Below are 21223 nucleotides of genomic sequence, written 5' to 3'. Positions count from 1 at the left end.
TAAGGAACACTTCATATGGGGTGAGAAGAAGAGTTTTAAAACTTGCAATAAAAGAGGGCTTTCCTAAATCCTTAGGAAACCAGACAGGCTGTCTGTAGATCTCTTGTGTTAATCAATGCACTTAAGTAGCCATGGGGTTTTAAGGGCCCTGCATTTCTGTCACATTTTCCTCTTTCCATACTCCCTATTTTCTGTGTAACTGACAGGTCAGTTTTCCTTACCCACCCCCATGAGGAAATAACTAAGGGTTTTCTTTTTTTTTTTTTAAATCCAAATAATGCATCATAAATTTTTAATTTATTTCTTCTTTTTTTATTAAGAGATTTTCTATTCGTTTTACATATCAACCACAGATTAACTAAGGGTTTTCAAACAGCATGTCTCATTTATATCTAGTCATAAGGATATGTGTGTTGTGTTGTGTTTATGTGTTTTGTAGAAAAATAAGTACCTTAAAACCCTTTATTGCCTTTTAAATCTTCCTTTAGGCGTATCTCTATGCGTGCAAATGATTATGACTAGTCTTTCATACATTGCAGCTAATAATTTATAACGAATTACATAGATATAGAAAACATTAAGGTATTTCACATTGAACAAAAACTGAGATATACTTAGTTCAGCGTTTCAGGAAGCACTTTAACAACTGCTGTGCACACTCTCCTGTGACTCCGAGTATAAAGTAGACTTTGTTCAGTTAGTAGGCGGCTGGTAGCTGTCCACCCTCTGCAGAAGCGTATCTGAGTATCCAGGGGAATAGTACCTGGAAAAGGAAGCCTGCTATCAGATATATGGACATGTCTCACACAGTAGGCACGAAAGAGTCTATGTACAGAACTTACTGAGACAACTTATGGGGCTGGTGAGACAGCCCAACCAGTGTGAACACTTGCTGAGTTCACCCCTGGAGCCCACACAGTACAAGTGAGAACCAGACCTTCAGGTCTGACCTTCACATGCATGCTGTGGTACATGTGCACATACATATATGTATGTGTGCACATGTGTGTGCACACATGAACATATGTAAAATGTCTTAATACAGATAATCATGGGTGAAACTTCACATATGTACAGGTAATGCTTATGCATAGGGTTAGAGCATGTGAATAAGGAAGACCAGACTCACAGTGTTGTACTAGACACTTCAAGAATGTAAGTGTGATGACAGAGGAGACATGTTCCAAGTACATGCCTTCAGTCCAGTGGAATATTTCAGAGACTTCCTTTTTATCACATCAAGTGAGTGATGGTACTTAAGGAACATAGCTGATAAATGTCTTTTGTATGTACACCACATAACCTATTATTGCTAATCAATTTCTGAATTCCAGTTGCCTTAGAAATCATGTCTTAAAATATAGCTTGGTCAGAACCAGTTATAATTCATGTTGAAAACAGTTGAAAAATGGTTTGTAAGTACTCATTGTATATAAAATAGAAAATTAACCATCTTCATTGGTTCTTTGGCATATATAGTACCATATAAAATCTAGTAGTTACTCTAATGTAGAAATGGATTTAAAAACCTAGGAAATTATTTAAAAATTTCCAAAACATTTACTAAAAGTGATTAAGCCTCATAAAATGTTTTCTACAAATAAAAATTAGTGTTGGGGCCTTGTCCCTTGTTAGTTGTCTTTATGTCTACTTAGAAAGTCATAATTTCAGAGCTGGAGAGACGGCTCAATGGTTTAAAACACTTGTTGCTTTTCCAGACTACCTGGGTTCAATTCCCAGTTATAGCACCTGTTCCAGGCTTCTGAGTGTACCAGGCACACAAATGGTACACAGTCACACATACAGGCAAAATACCAATACACATAAAATAAAAATAAAAACATCCTTTTAAAAGTCATAATTTCTTCCACAATGTACAAGTTAAGGTGGGCAAAATAGAGATATATTTTCTTTAGTAGTGTCTTTGTTTATAATTAAACAGAACACACACTACCTAAGACATTATTTAAGGAATGTTCTTCCCCCATGCACTCTTGTACACAGACACAAACATATACACATAATTAAAAACTAAAAAGAAGACAAAATTTTAGTTGAGTGTGGTAGCACACACCTTTACTCCTAGCTCTCAGGAGGTAGATACAGGTGGGTCTCTGAGTTTGAGACCAGCCTCGTCTACATAGCAAGTTCCAGATCAGCCAAGGCTACTTAGTAAGACCCTGACCCTGTCTCAAACAAAAGTTTTCATTAGAAGGTCAAAAAGGCCACCTAATCTAGAAAAATCCATTTCAAAAACGGGTTTTTTAGTTAAAGCTGGTCTTGCTTTCACTGGTGCCTCATAAATATGTCAGGCACAAGACAGGTAGTTTTTATAAAAATGTGAGGAGGCAGGATTTTAAAAATCTTTTCAGATGTGCTACTTAAAGTGGTATCCATGAGTCACATAGGGCTAAAGAACTAGAAATATAGCTACTATATTTCTATTTCTTAAGCTACTATAGCTTAAGAAACTAAACTTCTACATTTTAACTTCCAAACTGACAGATCAACACAGAAAACCACAAAGACATGTTTGGAATCATTGGGGAGTCTTCCTTTTCCAATGTAAGTTTTATGTGGTCTAAATTTAACCCAAATATTTCCAATGAGATTTACCACTTGAATTAAGATATGTTAAAAGTAACAAAATATACAAATGTAAAATAACTCACAAATTTTATATTGATTACAAGTTGAAATTATATGGTTTGGATATTCGGATTGTTAAAAAAATCATTAAAATCTGTTTACCGCCGGGCGGTGGTGGCGCACGCCTTTAATCCCAGCACTCGGGAGGCAGAGCCAGGCGGATCTCTGTGAGTTCGAGGCCAGCCTGGGCTACCAAGTGAGTCCCAGGAAAGGCGCAAAGCTGCACAGAGAAACCCTGTCTCGAAAAACCAAAAAAAAAAAAATCTGTTTACCATTTCATTTTACTTTCTTAAATGTGACTACCAGAAAACTAGAAATTATACATGTGGCTCATGTTATATTTTTACTGGACATTGTTATTTTTTTGTTGTTGTTGTTTTGTTTTTTTTGTTTTTCGAGACAGGGTTTCTCTGTGTAGCTTTGCGCCTTTCCTGGAACTCGCTTTGGAGACCAGGCTGGCCTCGAACTCACAGAGATCCGCCTGCCTCTGCCTCCCGAGTGCTGGGATTAAAGGCGTGCGCCACCACCGCCCGGCTTGGACATTGTTATTTTAAGCGTCCCATTCTATCAGTTAGGATGTGCCGATAATTCTCGAGGCTTTCCTAGATTCATTTCCAAGCTTGGAATTCATTGCCATTGCCATATTCCGGACATTGTTATTTTAAGCGTCCCATTCTATCAGTTAGGATGTGCCGATAATTCTCGAGGCTTTCCTAGATTCATTTCCAAGCTTGGAATTCATTGCCATTGCCATATTCCCTTCCCAAAGACCCCAGAGACTTCACAGTTTCTAGGACTCCCCGCCGAGAAACCACGCTCAAATATACCCTTACATCTTCATCAGCAGAGCAGGTACTCACCATTGCCCAGCTTCTCATAACTGCATTCTAACCTCGCCTGGATCTCAAAATATAGACCCATAAATAAACATACCAAGTTACTTCTTTCCTGTGAGAAAGCCTCGTTCCAACTACTATGGTGCTAAGAATTCAAAAGTAATTTCCTTTAGGGAAAACCATGTAATTCCAGCTCAGCAATGAAAGGCATTTGAAATGTACCAGAATAATTTTAGTTTATATTTGTTTGCTATGCATTTATCATCAAAACAAATAGCAAAAAAAAAATCAGGAACCTAATATTACTATACAGTATTATGATTATAAAATTAAATTTTATTTACCTAATAATGCTATTTAACCTCAAGAGAAAAAAATGAGAATAAACATACTCCAAAAGGGACAATAAGAAATACTGACTGAATTGAATTCTTACTAATACAAGCCCCTTGACTATTATGTCATTTAATCCTAATGTTATGAGATAGGTAATAATATTTACAAATACTATCTTAAAGAATTTAAATAATTGCCTGTAAGGTCACACAGGAAATTATTAGAACTGAGATAGTGACCTAGGTCTGTCTGTCCAGACACATGACCTACGCTTTCATCAAAGAGCCATAAAGAAAAGTGAGAAATTCCTTCCTTCCCTCAAGCTATCAATCATTGCTACTCTAACCTAGCTCAAATGGCCTCTAATCAGAGGGTTAGCAAATTAACCTTACCTCAGACTATGAGGAATTTGGGTTATTCTTGCCTTGGCCTTTGGGCTTGGATCTAGTGGGCTACACTGTTAAGTGAGTAGAACTGTGCTGTGTAGCAGGCTGTATACACGCACCGTCCCCACACAGATGTGTCTGTCCCAAAGGCTCCTTTCCTCCTGGCAGTGGGCAGAGATCCAGAAGGCAAGTTCAGAGCACTCCTTGTGGTTGGGGAGTGGGCCAGACCTACAGCATAGGTCCGTCGAAAGCCTAGTCCAGATCCCTTCCCTCTCATAACACCCACCTGTGCAGAAATGATGGAATACAATGAAAATTGGAAGGAAATATGAGATGACTATCGAGCTGATACTGTCTTATAAAAAATAATTAGTCCTGCCGGGCGGTGGTGGCGCACGCCTTTAATCCCAGCACTCGGGAGGCAGAGCCAGGCAGATCTCTGTGAGTTCGAGGCCAGCCTGGGCTACCGAGTGAGTTCCAGGACAGGCGCAAAGCTACACAGAGAAACCCTGTCTTGAAAAACCAAAAAAATAAATAAATAAATAAATAATTAGTCCTAAAACAGTTGTCACCAGCTTATTTTTGAGAAATAGATAATTAAAAATAAAACCATTTTGAAATTGTATTTATCTATTTTCACAGTGTTTTAAGGATTTCCATAAAATGTTATTTTCTAACACTAATGCTTTTTTAAAAATCAGAAAATTGAAAAGTTTGGCTAGCCAAAATCCTCATGAAAATTAGTTTTTAAAATGAAATCTCAGCTGGGCATGATAGTGAATGCCTTTAATCCCAGCACTGAGGCAGAGGCAGGTGGACCTCTGAGTTTAAGGCCAGCCTGGTCTACAGAGCTAGTTCCAGGAAAGCCAGGACTACACAGAGAAATCCTGTCTCAAAAAACTAAAATAATAATAGTAATAATAACAATAATAAAAATGAAATCTCAAAGCATAGAATTTAAGGATTTCAATTTTTATAATAGTATTTTGACAAAGTACCAGATTAAATTCTAATATTATAGTTTTTTTTTTTTTAATTTCCACTGGTTCTTAAACCTAGAAAAGGAAAAAAAGAAATGAATTTATTCAAAAAAGCACCTTATCATTGGTTGATCAATAGATTGTTTCCATTCTGGGGACCTTTAGTTTGCCTTTGTTTTCTCCATTTTTACTTTATTTTGTTTCTTAAAACACTGAATTGAAAGTTATCTTAAGCTTACATAAAATATTCTTATATTAAAATACACAATATTCTTCCATGTACAAAAACAAATTTTATTAATAAAATATTTTCAGAATTCCTTCATTTTATGGTTTTACGAGTATTTTGTTATATAGCTTTTTATTATTTATTTGTGTATTTTATATATGCTCTGGCATACTACTCCTTTGATATCATATACTAGTGTATTAATATTTTCAAAGCTGGCTTATTGGAATTGTTTCAAGTTGTCTTCAGCCTCTCAAGAGTGCATAACTTGGACTGGAGAGCCGGCTCAGTGGTTAAGAGTACATACTGCTCTTGCAGAGGACCCAAGTGGGGACCTGAGTTTTGTTCCCAGCACCATCTCAGGTGCTCCACAGGATCCATCTAGGGACACCTGCCCTGATGTACACACACACAGGAATGTGACTGTAAAGTTTTGTTTTTTTGGGTGTTTTTTTTTTTTTTTCTGAGACAGGGTTTCTCTGTGTAGCTTTGCGCCTTTCCTGGAACTCACTTGGTAGCCCAGGCTGGCCTCGAACTCACAGAGATCCACCTGGCTCTGCCTCCCGAGTGCTGGGATTAAAGGTGTGTGCCACCACCATCCAACAAGTTTTTTAAAAGAGTTCAAGCTAGACATGGTAGCACATGCTTGTAATTCTTGCACTTGGGAGGCAGAGGAAGGCAAAATCTGTGAGAGTTCTAGGCCAGCCAGGGCTACACAGTAAGACTCTGTCTCAAACAAACAAAACCAAAAACAAGAAAAAAAAAAAAAGAAAGAAAAAAGAAAAGAAAAGGAGAGCACATACAGTTGTGAGTAAAAGAACAATTTAATCTTAAAATTATCTTGTGCTTTTAAACTCAATGTTACTATGTTTTTAAAACTATTAGTATAGCTGGGCCTGGTGGTGCACACCTTTAATCTCAATGCTCAGGAGGCAGAGGCAGGCGGATCTTGAGTTTGAGGCCAGCCTGATCTACAAAGCAAGTTTCCAAGACAGCCAGGGCTACACAGAGAAACCCTGTCTCGAAAAAACAAAACATTAAGTTTTAAGTAGGAAGATAGGTGAAAGGTATAAATTATATGTTTCAGCCTGTGAGTTGTTATGAGGGGAGTTTGTATTTTCTTTTATTTGTGGAGAAAATACAATTATATCTGTACCCTGTACTCCATATTGTTTTTTAAGACTCAAGTCTTTATATTATTCTGTTCTTTTCTTGGCAAATTTTCTTTTATTCTTTTATTTAGGGCTTAACCATATAGTTTTCCTCTAGGTTTATAAGACCTGAGACTTGGGCTTAATGCTCTAAAAATGGACTTCATTTTGAGAAATCTTAATCTGGGTTGGAGGTGTAGTGTAGCTCAGTGAGTGGCGCAGGTTCCAGTTGAGCCTGGCCTGGTGTGCTCCTGTACCATCGGCACTTGGGAGGCAAAGCGGGAAAGAAGGAATTCAGGGCAAAGTCCAATCTATACATCAAGATCATCTCAAACTACAAATAAACAGTTGCGTCCTCCTCCTCCTAATCCTCTTCTTGTGTGTGTGTGGGGGGGGGTGGCATGTATGCACATGTGTGTGGATATGAGTGCATCACTTACCACCTTGTTCTGGGGACAGCATCTCTCAGTGAACCTAAATGTCACTGACATCAACTTAGCTGGCTAGCCTGCGAGCTTCCAGGTTCCGCCTGTGTCTGCCCCCGGTCCCAGGACATGTGCAGCCCAGGTCCCGCCTGTGTCTGCCCCCGGTCCCAGGACGCGTGCAGCCCAGGTTCCACACAGGTGTAGGAATCCTAACTCAGGCCTTTGCTTGCACGGCAAGCACCCCTATTATCGAGCCATCTCTCCAGCCCCCCAAATCTACATTTGGGCATAGATATACAAGCTAAATTTGAATTTTTTTAAAAAAGGTGTTTTGTAATATGGAGCAGTTTAATGTCCATTTCTCCCACCTTACTATTTCCTCTGGGTAACAGCTGTTAATGTTGTTGATGTATTCTTGGAGGAGAGAACCGGGTTCTGCTTTTATCTCTTGGATCTTTTTAAGTCCGCCACTCGTAACGAAAAGACGTCGAGCTTTGCTGTCATGAGGCAGCACCTTAAAAAGAGAAACAGATAAAAACTTCATCTTCGCTTTTCCAAGTGAGATTGTTTCTCTTTAAAAGCAGTATTGTATCAGCAATAATGTAGAAGAGAATTTGTGTTCAATACATCACCTATAAAATAAAGAACTGATGACTGGAAGTGAAATGCATTCTCCTCAAATTACATTAACCCTTATGTTACAGAGGTAGAAGGGAGCAATTCAGTGAGCAGAGCTGATGGGTCCACTCCTACCTGAAGCGTGAGTCTGAGGTCTCCCCACTAGCTTGACAAGTGAAGGCGGGCTCCTTAATACAGCAGGAAGGGCCTCTCCCGTCATCTAAATACTCTCGAGTCCCCATCCTAAGCTTGTCCCCAGAACATCAGAGCAGGCATGCCATGTCATCAGTTGCATTTCCCACTGAGGAAATGTCCCCTGGTGTAGTGGGTAGCCATTCTAGCTTTGACCTAGAAGTTCCAAGCCCCATTGAGGCTTCAGTAACTGTCTGCCTACAAGGTAGGGCCAAGGGAGGACCCTGAAGACCCGAGATCCAGATGGGCCAGCTCTCTCTGTTCCGGGACCCTGGATGGTGGAGGTTGACCGAGCAGAGCTCCAGAGAACACCGCTGGACTGCGATACACCTTCCCCAGACCCTGCGACCTACCTATCCCTTCATTTGTAAGTTACGCCACTAATAAACTTTCCTTTTAACTACGTGGAGTGGCCTTAATAATTTCACCAATACCCTGGCCTGGTTAACTCTTTCTTGTTGTTCAATACTCAGCTCCCATAGTACCTCCTTTAAGAAAATACAGGTTGGGTATGGTGGCATACACCTATATCTTAGCAGGCAAAGGCCAGAGGGTCATGAGCTAGGCAGATTATGAACTGGAGGTTAACCTAGGCTATACAATGATACCCTGTCTTTAAAATAAGAACATTTGGCACACATGTACAAGATCCCAGCACTGGAGATAAAGATGGGAGATGAAATGGAGGGCAGGGGTTGGGAGGAGGTGGAGGAAATGACCTTGTTTATAATAGCATTAAAACTGACTATTCAACCGAGTTTGTCTCCTTCCATGAACTAAAGAGAATTTAGTTGGCTTTAAACACGTGAATGTTTGTTTGCTTACTTATTATTGTGGGTGGGCCACAACGTGCGTGTGGCCATCAGAGAAAAACTCCATAAAGTCGGTTCTCTCTTCCCACCTTTCCACAGGCTGTAGGGATTGAACTCAGGGCAAGCCTGGCTGGCAAATGCCTGTGCTTGCTGAGACAGCTCACCAGCCCCAATGTGCGGTGTTGTTTTAACGTTTGTTGATTTGTGTGGTGGGGGTGCACATGCCAGAGCACATGCGTGGAAGTCAGAAGATGACTTGGAGAGTTGTTGGCTCGGCATGCACTCATTGTCAGGTGTGACGGAAGTACCTACACCTGCTGAGCCATGTCGCTGGGCCCAAATGTCTTGTTTTTTAAAAACAAAATTTTGCTTGTTTTTGTTTTCATTTTTGGTATTTTTATGTACCATAGCTTGAATTAAACTCTTACCATATGCCATCTCATTTAACCTCTACAACAATATATGGAGTAAGTACTTTTATTCCTGTCTTCTGTAGAGTAAAACTAAGGGTTAGAGAGGTCAAAACTTTCTGAAGAGTTAGAGCTATAACTTGGAATATGGTTCAGTGGTAGAGCAGTTACCATGTGTGTGGCCTCAAGTGCCATCCTCAGCACCAAAATCAAAACAAAACATGTAGGGAAACAGAACCGAGCCTACACCCATAAACACTCTGGCACATGACTTATGCAGACCCCATTTTCTCTTTTGCTTTTTGTTTGTTTGTTGCTTATTTTTTTTGAGATAGGTCTCACTTTAAAGCTCTGGCTGGCCTGGAAATCTCTGTGTGGATCAGACTGACCTCTAATTCCCAGACAACCACCTGCCTCTGCTTCAACCTACATGGTAATAATTTCTTTTTTAAAATGTGTATGGTGTTTGGTCTGTATTTAGTTCTGTGTACCATGTGCATGCCTAGTGACCATGGAGACCAGAAGAAGCCATGGATCTCCTGGGAATGGAGTTAGAGAATGCTCTGTGGGTACTGGGGATCAAAGCCAAGTCCCCTGGAGGAACAGCCAGTATTCTTAACAGCTGAGCCATCCCTAGCCCCTGTAGACTGTGTATTTTAACTCAGATGTGCAAAGCACAGTTCCCCAGTCCCCAGCAGCTGAGGGGCACCACCCTGACGTCAGTGACGACAGCAGTCATTCACCTTTAGCCCTTGCTGTCTTGCTGCGAGCCGCAGGAAAACGTCATGGAATTCAGCTACTATCACAAAAGCTACTACTTGGAAAAGTCAAGGACTTCTCCAAAGGTCAAGCCATGGCTTAAGAAGTTTTGGTGATATTTTAGCTTTCATATATATATATATATATATATATATATATATATATATATATATATATTAGCTGGTTCCTAAAATGATTTTCTTTCGTGCTTCCAAAGAACTCCTAACAGTGTATTTATTTAAAATGCCTATCAGACATCCAAGGCTGAACGAAACTACACCTATCTCCTACGTCAGGCGTATAGCTTTATTTCTTGTGCAATTTAGGGTGAGACCCTCCTTTCTTATATAACCTTACTAATAGACCCCTAACTTCTTACCTAACCACTTCTAGGAATGTAGACTGACACATAGATCCCCTTTTTGATATACTAACCGGGCATTAGCACTCAGTTGACCTCCTCCTTTACCACACCCATTTGGGGTTGTAAAAGAAAGCCTGACAGTCACTGCCTGAGGAAAATTCTTACCTGCCTTTACAACCCTGTAGAATTCAAGCCTGGTGACCTTGCTCAACCAGGGGATTGCTATTGCTTGGGTTTATACTGGATTCCTGGGAGACTTAGGAGGAATGTGGAGAACTGAGAGACCAAGAACGGAGAGGGATAAGGAGGATTTTGACCAGAGAGAACGTGTGGATGAGATGGAAGATGAGGAAGAGTCAGATGGGGAAGTACAAGCTGGGTAAGAACGAGATAAAAAGGACCTAGGTGAGGCAGAATTAAGACGAGAAAATTAAGATAGAACTTAGAGGGGACAGCAGATTAATTTAGGGAGAAATCAGGCAAGAAAGGAGCTATGAACGAGAACAGAATAGGAGCTGTGTAGAGAGAGAGCTGACTCAGAAGAATAAAGTGTATGGACTAAGGAGTTTCGTGTACATAGATTCACTTCTTTCCATCAAAGCTGAATTATCAGCTGGCTGTAGATTCTTCCCGGACCCTGGAGGGGACTGCCGAGGGGCTGGACCCCCCAGTCCCCGTTACCGTCTGAACCTGTGTTATTGGCTGTACATTTCGGCAGATCGACCTCTACACTACTGTCAATCTGCGATGATCGATGAAATACGACAGTTACGTTTGTTTAAATTGTTCCTAAGAAGTCACTGTGTACCAAAGGACTGAGATCACCTCCAGCAAGTTTAGAGTTTCTGAAAAAATATTTTAGTGGCTTAAAGACATTTTTCTAAAAACGTTTGCTATGTTCTTAGACTAAAGGACATGGGAAATTACTAAAAGATAAGTTTCAGCATAAATTATCTATATTATAAGTTTTTTATGTGTTGGCATATTACTTCCTTTTATACTGTTTAAGAAGATAGTACAGAGCTATGAAAACTATATGAAGAAGAATGAAGTGTTTCATTTATCTGAGAGTTTTACTAACCTATGCTACCTGTATCATTTGAGATTGGTTAAGACTTAAATAGTAAAACCCAGACCAAATTTTACAGAAGAAATCAGAAAAACAAGTCCACAAATCATTTTCCCTTTCTTCCCTTTCCCAGACTATGGTAGCGTTTCTTACCTTACTGAACTGCCCAGCCACATACTTCAGGATATTGGGAGGCGCATCGTAGAGAAAGGGTTCAAGGGCTGGGAGGTAGGTGCATCTCTGTATGATGTTCTTTATGGCCTTTTTACTCTATTGAGACACAAAGCAGATGCATACAAAGATTGGCAATTCATGTTTCATGTTCCCAGATTTTGAAAATGAAATTAGTTTCTTGCAGTTGTTTCATTTTTAAACAGTTTTCTGAAGAATTCAGCAGCTGAGCTATCTCTGCAGCCCCTGTCGACCCTGTGTTTTAAGTCAGAAATGCAGGGTACAGTTTCACAAGTCCTCAACAGCTGAAGAACTATTTTGACTGGCTTTATTGTCAGTTTTATCAGTTGGATTCTGTTAAACTCAAAACTGTGCAGTGAGTTGCTGAGCTCTTAAATACATATCAGGTCATTAAAATTATAAAGTGTACTTGTGCACTGTAAATGAACATGTTTAAGTATAAATATATGGATAAATATACATGTGTAACTATGAAACAGATAACTAAAGCATCCTATTTGTTTTAATCAACAACTATGAGATAATAGTTATGATAGAGTATTCTATATTGCCTATATGGCATAGGTATCCTATAGTGTCTAAAGGATTTCATGCTCATATAGATGCATTGATAAACTGCTAGCGTATGACTTATTCAGTGTGCATTTGTAGATACTGCTATAGCTCATGGGTAGAAATTGACCCATTCTCAAGTGGAATCAAAACAGAATCTAAACTGTTGGATCAACTGTCAACTGAGAATCACTCTCCGAAACATAGGCACCACATGTACCTTTCCCACCTCTGCTTCCCGCCAGCACTCTTCCATCTTTTAAATTAATGCCACATTGCTGCCCCTCCTGTAAATGTGGCTGAGGGGCCCTAATGTGACCACGGAACACTGCTACAGCTATAGCTGGGTGTGACTCTGTTCCTTCATATGACACAGCGCCCCCTTCATATTGGAGAGCATTACAACTGTTGTGTTTGTCCACAGCTGTTTCCCCTAGAATTCCACGTCTTGTATGTGGTGTGCATCTGAGCTGCCTTAGGGACTTTGCTCTTTTCTTCCCCTGAAGCCACAGCCAATACGGTCTTCTGGTTTTGTTACTGTATGCCTGGCAATGCTCTTGAAATGAAGGACCATTTTGATTTTTACATCATGGAGTTTATAAATGGTCATTGTATTCAGCAAAACTTTTATCATATTTGTGCGATCAGCAAATTATCTCTTGAATTTTAGGTTTTCTTTAGAGACCCAGACTATGAAGTCTTACACATCCTCATCTCCTGACACATTTGACCAAAACCATTGCTGCATAGGTTAAATAAGGAATGCAGAACTGTAACCCACAAGTAGTGTAGGTTGAAAATAAACCCCCAGCTTTCAACACACCTGATTATACTGTAACTTTATAAACCATCTTAAGACCACGATGACCTTAGCAGACCAAGAAATTTAATTTAACTGCCATTGCTAACAAGGCCAAATAGCTGTAATAGCACTGACTGTCTAGTGTGAAAGAAACATTCGTTAGTTAAGAGTTTGCTTACCTGCCTACCTCTGAGCTGTAATAATTGACAGACAAATGACTCCGTTTAGAAATGAACAGGGCTGGAGATATAGCTCAGGGACAAAAGGCTTGCCTAACATGTGCAGGGCCCTGAGACCGATGCCCACCACTACAAAAAATTGTTTAAATAATAAAAGGGATAAAAGGTCAAAGAATACACATACACAGTCAAGACATATATGAAAATATTTTCAACGCTACTGGCCGTTAGGCAAATCAAAAGTACACATTAGGATAGCTGCAGTAAAAAATAGAATGAATGAATAAAATTCATTCACAAGAATGCAAAAATTGGAACCTCCTATACTGCTGGTGGATGTAAAGCAGCACAGTTGTGTTAGAAAACAGTCCAGTAGTTCCTCAAAATCTTGAATTTCCAGTGACCCAGCAATTTTACTTATGGAAATATACCCAAAAGAAATGCAGGCATACATCCAGCTTGGAGACATGCCTCAGCACGTAAAGGTGCCGGCTGCTCAAACCTGGCCCAGCAGCATGAATTTGACCCCTGGATGGAAGGAGAGAATCAACTCCAAAGAGTTTAAATACCCCAGTGTCCATCAACTGGTGAATTGATAAACAATGGGAAATTATCTAGCATAAAGAGGAACAAGGGACTGATACATATTACATGGAAGAATCTCAAAACTCAGGTTAGGGGCTGGAGAGACGACTCACTGGTTAAAAGTACTGCTCTTCCAGAGGACCCAGGTTTGAGTGCCAACACCCACATGGTGGCTCACAGTGACTGGTAATTCCAGGGTTAGGGAAGCTGATGCCCTCTTCTGGCCTCCACAGGCACAAGGTACACATGGTACACAGATACACAAGCAGGCAAAATAGCTGTGTACATTAAAAACAAACTAACGAAACACCCTCAGACTAGGTAATAAAGACCAGGCACAAGGACACATCTGTTACATGATCCCTTTTAAATGAAATGCCCAGAAGAGGCAAAGCCACAGAGATGGGAAGAAAATTGACAGTTGTCGGATTTAGACAGAGATGTGGAGTGATGTCTGACAGAGGAGAAAAAAAACTTTAAAATCAGTTTGTGATGATTTCACAATTCTGTAAATACACTAAAAACTATTGAATCTTATACTTTAGATGAGTGAATTGTATACATTATATCTCAATAAAGCTACTTAAAAATGCAATGAGAGCCGGGCGGTGGTGGCGCACACCTTTAATCCCAGCACTCGGGAGGCAGAGCCAGGCGGATCTCTGTGAGTTAGAGGCCAGCCTGGTCTCCAAAGCGAGTTCCAGGAAAGGCGCAAAGCTACACAGAGAAACCCTGTCTCGAAAAAGAAAAAAAAAAATGCAATGAGAACTATGACCACGGAACTTGAAAGCTATGTGAAATAAATAACCTAGAAAGTTTCATAACGGTTCAAATGCCACCATGAGCTAAAGCATTTCAGCATGATGCCTCTAAAGAAAATATAACAGATGATCTTATCAGCTAACAGAATTTCCATTCTTTATTAAGATATTAGAATAACGTAGGGGCAGGCAAACAGTGACCACACAGGAGAAACTCCAAGAGGCTGCTCACTGGTTCTCCCAGATTTGAACCAATTAGCCAGTGCTTACAGAAGCGGACATGCCTTTGAGACAGAAAGAACCTTGAGGTAGCTTTATTCTTTGAAAGCTGCCACAGAGTAACAAATAAGAAAGGCCACTAGACAGTTTCTAATGCTTTTGGATACACATTTTCTCACAGAGCTAGTGTTAAATCGAACAGACTTGATGGACTTCGCTCTAGAAGCAGCAGCTATATCTCTAAAGCAGCAGCTATATGCTCCAAGAGATCCTACAGAAGAACAAAAGAGATGACATCCCACAGTAAGAAACTATTCAGATGAACTTCAAGTTTGGGGAAGGTTTTGTTGCCAGGGAAATTACTAAATGTTTGCTTTTCACATATAATGCCCAGTATATTTCCTGAAAGTAAATACTGTATCAAAAGAAACCATTTCTATTAGTTAACTTAACAAAACCATCTTTGATGAATTAAATCAGAATAAAGATTATCTTATTTTAAAAAGTAATGGTTTTACTCCATGGATATTTATACAATATAATGTCACAGTAGTTCATTTAAAAAAATTTAAGGGCAGGGGAGATAGCTTAGTGATTGAGTGCTTACATGCCTGACATGTCCAAGCTCTGGAGTTAATGTCTAGTACCACCTAGAAGTATATAAAAAGTATCCAAGGCTTCCAAGGACTACATTGCCAGGGTTTCTCAAGCTATAATTACTGTTGATTACATTAATCAGCCATAGCTGGACAGATCAAAACTGCAAATGGAGCTGGGATTTCTGACTAGAAAGTCAAAGAATCAGACACCCCTTTAACTGGAAAAGACCTGGGAGGGCCCACTATCCATCTCTTTCTGTCAGTCAGTTAGTGCTAACTTGTTACATTACCTCCATGCCATGGTCTTATGAGGGGAGCCCTAAATCTATGTAAGATGTTGCTTTTTTTTTTTTTTTTTTTGGTTTGGGTTTGGGGTGTGCCCCCAAAAGCTCATAGGGAGTGTCACTATTAGGAGGTATGGCTTTGTTGGAGTTGGTGTGGTCTTATTGGATGAAATGTGTCACTGTTGGGGTGGGCTTTGGGGTGTCCCTTGCTCAAGTCATGCCCAGTATCTCGGTTCACTTCCTGTTGCCTGAAGGTCAAGATGTAGAACTCTTAACTCCCTCTCCAGCAGCATGTCTGCCTGTATGACACCATGTCCTGCAAGCCACTCCATTAAATGTTTTCCTTCCTAAGAGTTGCCATGGTCATGGTGTCTCTTCACAGCAATAGAAACCCTAACTAAGACAGGGTTTGGTTTGGTTTGGTTTTTGTTTTCTGTTTGTTTGTTTGTTTGCTTGTTTTGTTTTTCAAGGCAGTTTCTCTATGTAGCCCTGGCTGTCCTGGAACTTACTATGTAGACCTGGCTGGCCTTGAACTCACAGAGATCCAACTACCTATGCCTCTTGAGTCCTGGGATAAAAGGCATGAGACACTAAGCCCAGCTGTAAGCCATTGTTTTGATCTGGAAAATCTTACAACTACTAAGAAAAGTCTTACTCTTGGAAATCAATTTGTAGAAACTTATCATGTAAACATAACCAGATAAAGAAACTCACTTTCATGAAACTTGGGAACTTCCTGCCTTATCATCCAAGGTTACATTCAGTAAATATGTTTACTATTCACTAATTTAACCATCTAATTAAATGTTTATGTCCTTTACTATTAATTTTATTTTGGGTTTTAATTACATTTATTTATTTATTTTGTGTGTGCTTACAGCAAGTACGTGGGGCTCAGTGGGTGACGCGGCCTGCGTCAGATTCTCTTCTTCTCCCATGTGCATCCTGGGGATTAAACTCAGGTCATGAGGGTTGGCAGTGACCACCTGGACCACCTGGACTCACTAAGTCATCGGCTGGCCATGTTCAGTTTATTTGGAATTACTGTCTTTGTGGTAAACATCCATCAGTTCAAAGACCTCCATATTTTCCTAATATGTATGCTATAAAATATTTCTTTTTTTAATTGTAGAATTATTAAATAGTCCATCCTACTTTCTGTGCATGTTTCATGAATTACCTTGACAGCCAGTAATAATTTTCTTATAAAACTTGCCTTTTAAAAATGCACAATTCAAAAATGTTAGTGAATCTTATACACACTTAAAAGAAATAAGACAAAGAATTAAAAGATCAGACATCCTTGAAGTTAGGAGAAGTAAATGATAGCTTCAGGAATATTCTCTTACTAGTTATATCTTTGAAAAGCAACTTAAATTCTTTGGGACTCTGTTTTTTAAAGTAAAAAGGGACAGCGTACTCTCTAGCAACTCCAAATTCAAAAATTCTATTATTCTCCCATTTCTATTTCATAGAAAATGTCAACAGCAATATAGAATGCAAAAACCTGACATTCACTTTACAACCAAGTTTTCATCTGTGCAAAATTTCCTTGAAGATGTATCACTAACTGTAGGAACAAGGGTAACCAGTTTTCAAAGATAAACTACCCAATCTTCTGACAGATTTGTATTTCCTGACTCAGAAAAGCAGCACAGTCCATCAGAAAAATCAAAATATTTAAACCACATATTTTAAAGGCTAAGTCAGTGTCCGCCCAGTCTCCCCGAGCCGGTTCAAAGCAGGACTCACTTTCACCTGCAGGTCCTCGGAGCTCTCTGGGGACAAGTACAGAGCCAGCAGTACTGGCAACACCTCTGTGATAGCCACGGCCCGTGCGTGCTCTGGAGTGTGTCTCCCAACCTGTCCGAGAGCCCAGGCAGCCGCGGCTTTAATATGATCTTCCGGTTCCTCTGACAGGCAGGCCGACAGCTGGGGCACACCCTGGAGTGGGAATCAAAAGAGCAAGGCTTCTAAATCTGGAGCGGGATTAAAGAGTCCACCGTGTCTTTCGGGCGTTAGAAGAAATCATTTCAGCCTTGATCTCTTCTTTTCCTAAATGGTTCAATAAATGTGCACATCACAAGGGCGGTCATTTCTTAAGTCAATAAAATGACTAGGACTAAATTGCCTTAATTACCTGTAACAATCCAACTTAAATAAGAATGTCTCTACTAGCTTTACCCCCCAAATAGAAGGACATTTAAGCAAACAACAGAGATGCCTCAGACCAGGCAGAAACAGATTCCATGGTGACAAACTGAAATGTTTAGGATCTCCAAATTTATTTTCTTTGTTTAAGAAGTAAAGACTGAGGACAGCCCTCAGTTCAGTCCTCAGCGACATACACACCCCAAGTACAGTAATCCGAAAAAAAAATAACTACAACAAACTAAAAATCAAATGAATACGAGCAAGAATCCACCCTAAGAGCCTTTAACATGGAATATACTCCACTAACATCTTCCCTGAAATACCACATGCTTTCCCAGTACTTTTGGTCGACTTTATACTGACAGTTCTGCTACGGCCACAAGCTGCTAAATCCAGCCAGGTTGCTTTTGTTATACAGGTGGGGCATATGGACATTTTGCATTTTAGACTCTAATTTTATTTAAATAAGAAAAAAACATCATCAAAGGGCCTCAAAAATCAGTTTATAGACCTAAGGAAGAATCAAATAAACATATCAATTTTTAATTCCAGCTTTTGTATAGGCATAATTTTGTAACTAGTTTGAGACAATAGTAATTATTTCAAATTTAGTACTGTAAGAACCAGTATCACATGTTGATGCTGCTGTGGCAAAAGTCAAGACCATCACATGTGCCTTCCCCCTGGCCTTTTAGTCTGCTTTTTCTTTTCTTCTTTCTTTCACCCACACCTGGAATCAGTTTCGTGAAACTTACCATGTTTCCATATCTGTCCTTTTCCAAGCACTGAAATGGTCTGTCCACAATAGAAAAGATCAGACCTGCTGAGGACGGAGTAATTTTGTAAAGCCCATGTTTGTAGGACATAAGACTGAGGAGGAGGGGGTGAAGAGAGGAAAAGCAGATTGCTCTCACACCTCATCCCATGCCCCACATTACTGGCCCCAACTGTGAATACTCCGATGAGACCAGGAGCATGTATGTTCTTCAGAGCTAAGAGGGTGCCGTAAATGGTAGACGTTATCTCCCGTTCCTGACGCACCTCAGAGGACAAGGAGAAAAGCCTCACTGCTGTGTGGTTTGCTTCCGACGCTGGGAGAGACTGGCAGCAGCCCTCCACCAAAGAAGGGGAGAGTGCCCTGGCCAGATTCAAAAGGATGTGTAGGATGCACAAGCAACTGCCCGGCTCTCTTCATCCTCTGAGGAGCTATCTTCCTGACAAAGGAAGCAAGGATCAAAACCCAGACACATCCCTAACGACCCCTCCAGACACACAGTCCTGCTCCAGTCATTGCTGCGGTCTGCAGTGACAGAACAAAAGAAAGGCAGGATGAGGGAGCTCAGTACTGCAGAGCATCACTGTGGGCTAGGTAGAAAATCAAGATCTCCTTTGTATTCTGAGGATTAGCAAGGGAAAAAAGATCCCCATTTTTGTTTAACAAACAGCAGCAGGTTTTCTATGCTGATAAGAGCCCTACCCCCTAGAGGGCTGCCACACACAGTGTGAGCACATAGTCTTTGAAATGGTCTTTGGGAAATCCATATCTATATACCAACCTATTTTGTGAGCACCTACTATGGACCAAGGCTAACTATAGGGTGGACTCATAGAATGCTGTAATTGAGAAAAGGCTAAACCCCTACAACATGAAGAAAAAAAAATATTGCCGTCTGCTGTGCCCTCTGATTGCCTGATTGACCACATCTGAAAGAGAAATGGCCAGCACCATCTCTTCATCCAAATGACAGGAACAGGAACGGGAGGAATACACAGACCTCTGAGGTGCATGAAGTGATAAATGGGCAAGTCATTTAAATGATATTTTTTAACTATAGTGTGCTTTTGCATGGATGCACAATTAATCCTTCGATATATAATATATATATGCATAATATTTAAAGACAGATTACAGTAATGTTCAAAAAGAGTTGATATTAGATGTGGAAAGCTGTGCTTTTTCTGTAACTCACACATTTTGTCCGGGATCCCCCTGGAAAACAAACCAATCAACACTGACATCAGCAGTAAAACAAGGGAACGCATTTAGACAATTCTTTCACTGTGTGCAGCTGTGTTTCCTATTTGGCGTCAGTCCGTGGTTGTCTTGGAATCCTACCACAGTATCTAGGAGAAACGAAGCAAGCACCAACCTTGGAAATGATCACTGCCATGGCTAGGTTCTCGGAATGAGCAGCCACGTAACCGAGCATCATGATGCCGGGCAGTCGTATGTTCCCTCGGCAGGTTTCCATGCAGTCGATCACGGCGGCCACACCTCCCGCATTAACAATCAGCTGTGAGAGCTGAAAGAAAAGGAAAAGGCCCCAGATAGCACAAAATGGTCTTTAAATATGATTTGGCCACTTTATATAGGACTTCAAAATACCTGGTGACATTGAAATACCATTCAAAGAGATTCCTTGCATTTATTAAGGAAATGTTCAAGTATAATAATCCCACTATTTCAAAAGCTCAGCTATTCATAGTAGAAAAGTTTATTCTGTGATTTTAAAAAAATTACACAACTTTTATCCCTCTTGTAATGAATTTCAAAATTCCTCACGTAGACACTAAGCTGAGGGCTAATTCATACCTGGCTTACTACAGAAGTGCCCAATCACAGTGCCTTAGTATAAAGATGAATCACTGTCCAAAGACATCAGACTTAACGTCTGACCTAATTACCCCACACACTAACGGTGATTACTAGCTGGGTTCTTCCATTCTTGAAAAGTCTCAGCTACATATAGATATTGGGTAAAATAAGAGTGAGGATTTTAACATGTAATAAAATGAAAATAGATTAGTCAAAATACACACAGGAAAAGTCGTCTCAACCTCAAAATCAACACAGGCGTGCTTTGCCTCTCTTTCTTTTACATCTAAAAACTCAGAGCAGAAAATCATATTACAGCAGCTATCTATCAGAGTGTCACAGCAGGCCAGGAGCCTCTGTGGCCTGTCCCAACCTACAGATGCAATATCATTCTCACTGCTCCCAGCTGTCATAAAATGATAAGGATGACAGAGGTTCATAGTCCCCACAATCTAGAAATGGAAAGCTAGCAATGATTAGAAACTGGATTTCAAACTCGAATGTCATTAATACAATTCAGTGGTTCTCAAATGGAGGTGATTTTGTACCCTAGAGAACGTCTGACAATGTGTGGAGTCGGTTTTATTGCCACTATTTGTGGGGGAGGGGCAGTGACGCCATCAAGTGGGCAGAGCCCAGGAACCCTGGTGAATAGCCACTCTACCATGTACAGACAGTCATATCATCCAGAATGTCTGCAGTGCTGAGGACGAGGAGCAATGGCCTAGTTAGAGGGCCTGGAGCCAGCCTCAGACCTCATCAACAAACTGGTGTTTCATTTAAAAAACTGGAACTAAGTGTAACTGCCCCGCAGAGACTGCTTTGTCTGTCTGTTTTGTTTTTACCTCGGGTGTGTGCTTTGCGATCTCTCTAATTAAAGTGCACGCGTTCTTCTTCACATATTCATCTTTGTCCTTCAGACAGGTAAGGACAACCGGGAAAATCTCCGCTTCAACAACCATCTCTGCCAGGTCCACAGAGTGCTTTGCGATGTGACTGAGAGCTGAAAGGACCTGGTGCTGATAAGCAGAAAAATAGGTAAGTAAAACAAAGTACTATATAGAGTCCACTAGTCCACCTCGGT

General features: G+C 40.3%; 1 protein-coding gene and 1 long non-coding RNA gene across 3 annotated transcripts in view; one reads left to right on the top strand and one right to left on the bottom strand.

Annotated features, from left to right (window-relative positions):
* LOC128103377 (uncharacterized) overlaps window positions 1-21223 on the top strand; it is a 33556-nt gene that overhangs the window by 9732 nt on the left and 2601 nt on the right. Inside the window, exon 2 of the long non-coding RNA XR_008215681.1 lies at window positions 21060-21177. This is a non-coding gene — a long non-coding RNA (uncharacterized LOC128103377). The remainder of the gene's footprint in view (window positions 1-21059; window positions 21178-21223) is intronic.
* Spag6 (sperm associated antigen 6) overlaps window positions 6-21223 on the bottom strand; it is a 61206-nt gene continuing 39988 nt past the window's right edge. For both annotated transcript variants that reach the window (XM_052727682.1, XM_052727683.1), the window contains 6 exons: window positions 20985-21158; window positions 19694-19846; window positions 17142-17333; window positions 11370-11486; window positions 7361-7506; window positions 6-763 (listed from right to left, as the gene is read on the bottom strand). In XM_052727682.1, the coding sequence (XP_052583642.1) occupies window positions 694-763; window positions 7361-7506; window positions 11370-11486; window positions 17142-17333; window positions 19694-19846; window positions 20985-21158 (852 nt within the window). In that variant the 3' untranslated portion in view covers window positions 6-693. The remainder of the gene's footprint in view (window positions 764-7360; window positions 7507-11369; window positions 11487-17141; window positions 17334-19693; window positions 19847-20984; window positions 21159-21223) is intronic.

This window comes from Peromyscus californicus, unplaced genomic scaffold, assembly GCF_007827085.1.
Source record: "Peromyscus californicus insignis strain IS unplaced genomic scaffold, ASM782708v3 Scaffold_8__1_contigs__length_139910024, whole genome shotgun sequence".
Classification (NCBI taxonomy): domain Eukaryota; kingdom Metazoa; phylum Chordata; class Mammalia; order Rodentia; family Cricetidae; genus Peromyscus; species Peromyscus californicus.
This window is presented reverse-complemented; position numbering and strand designations above follow the sequence as displayed.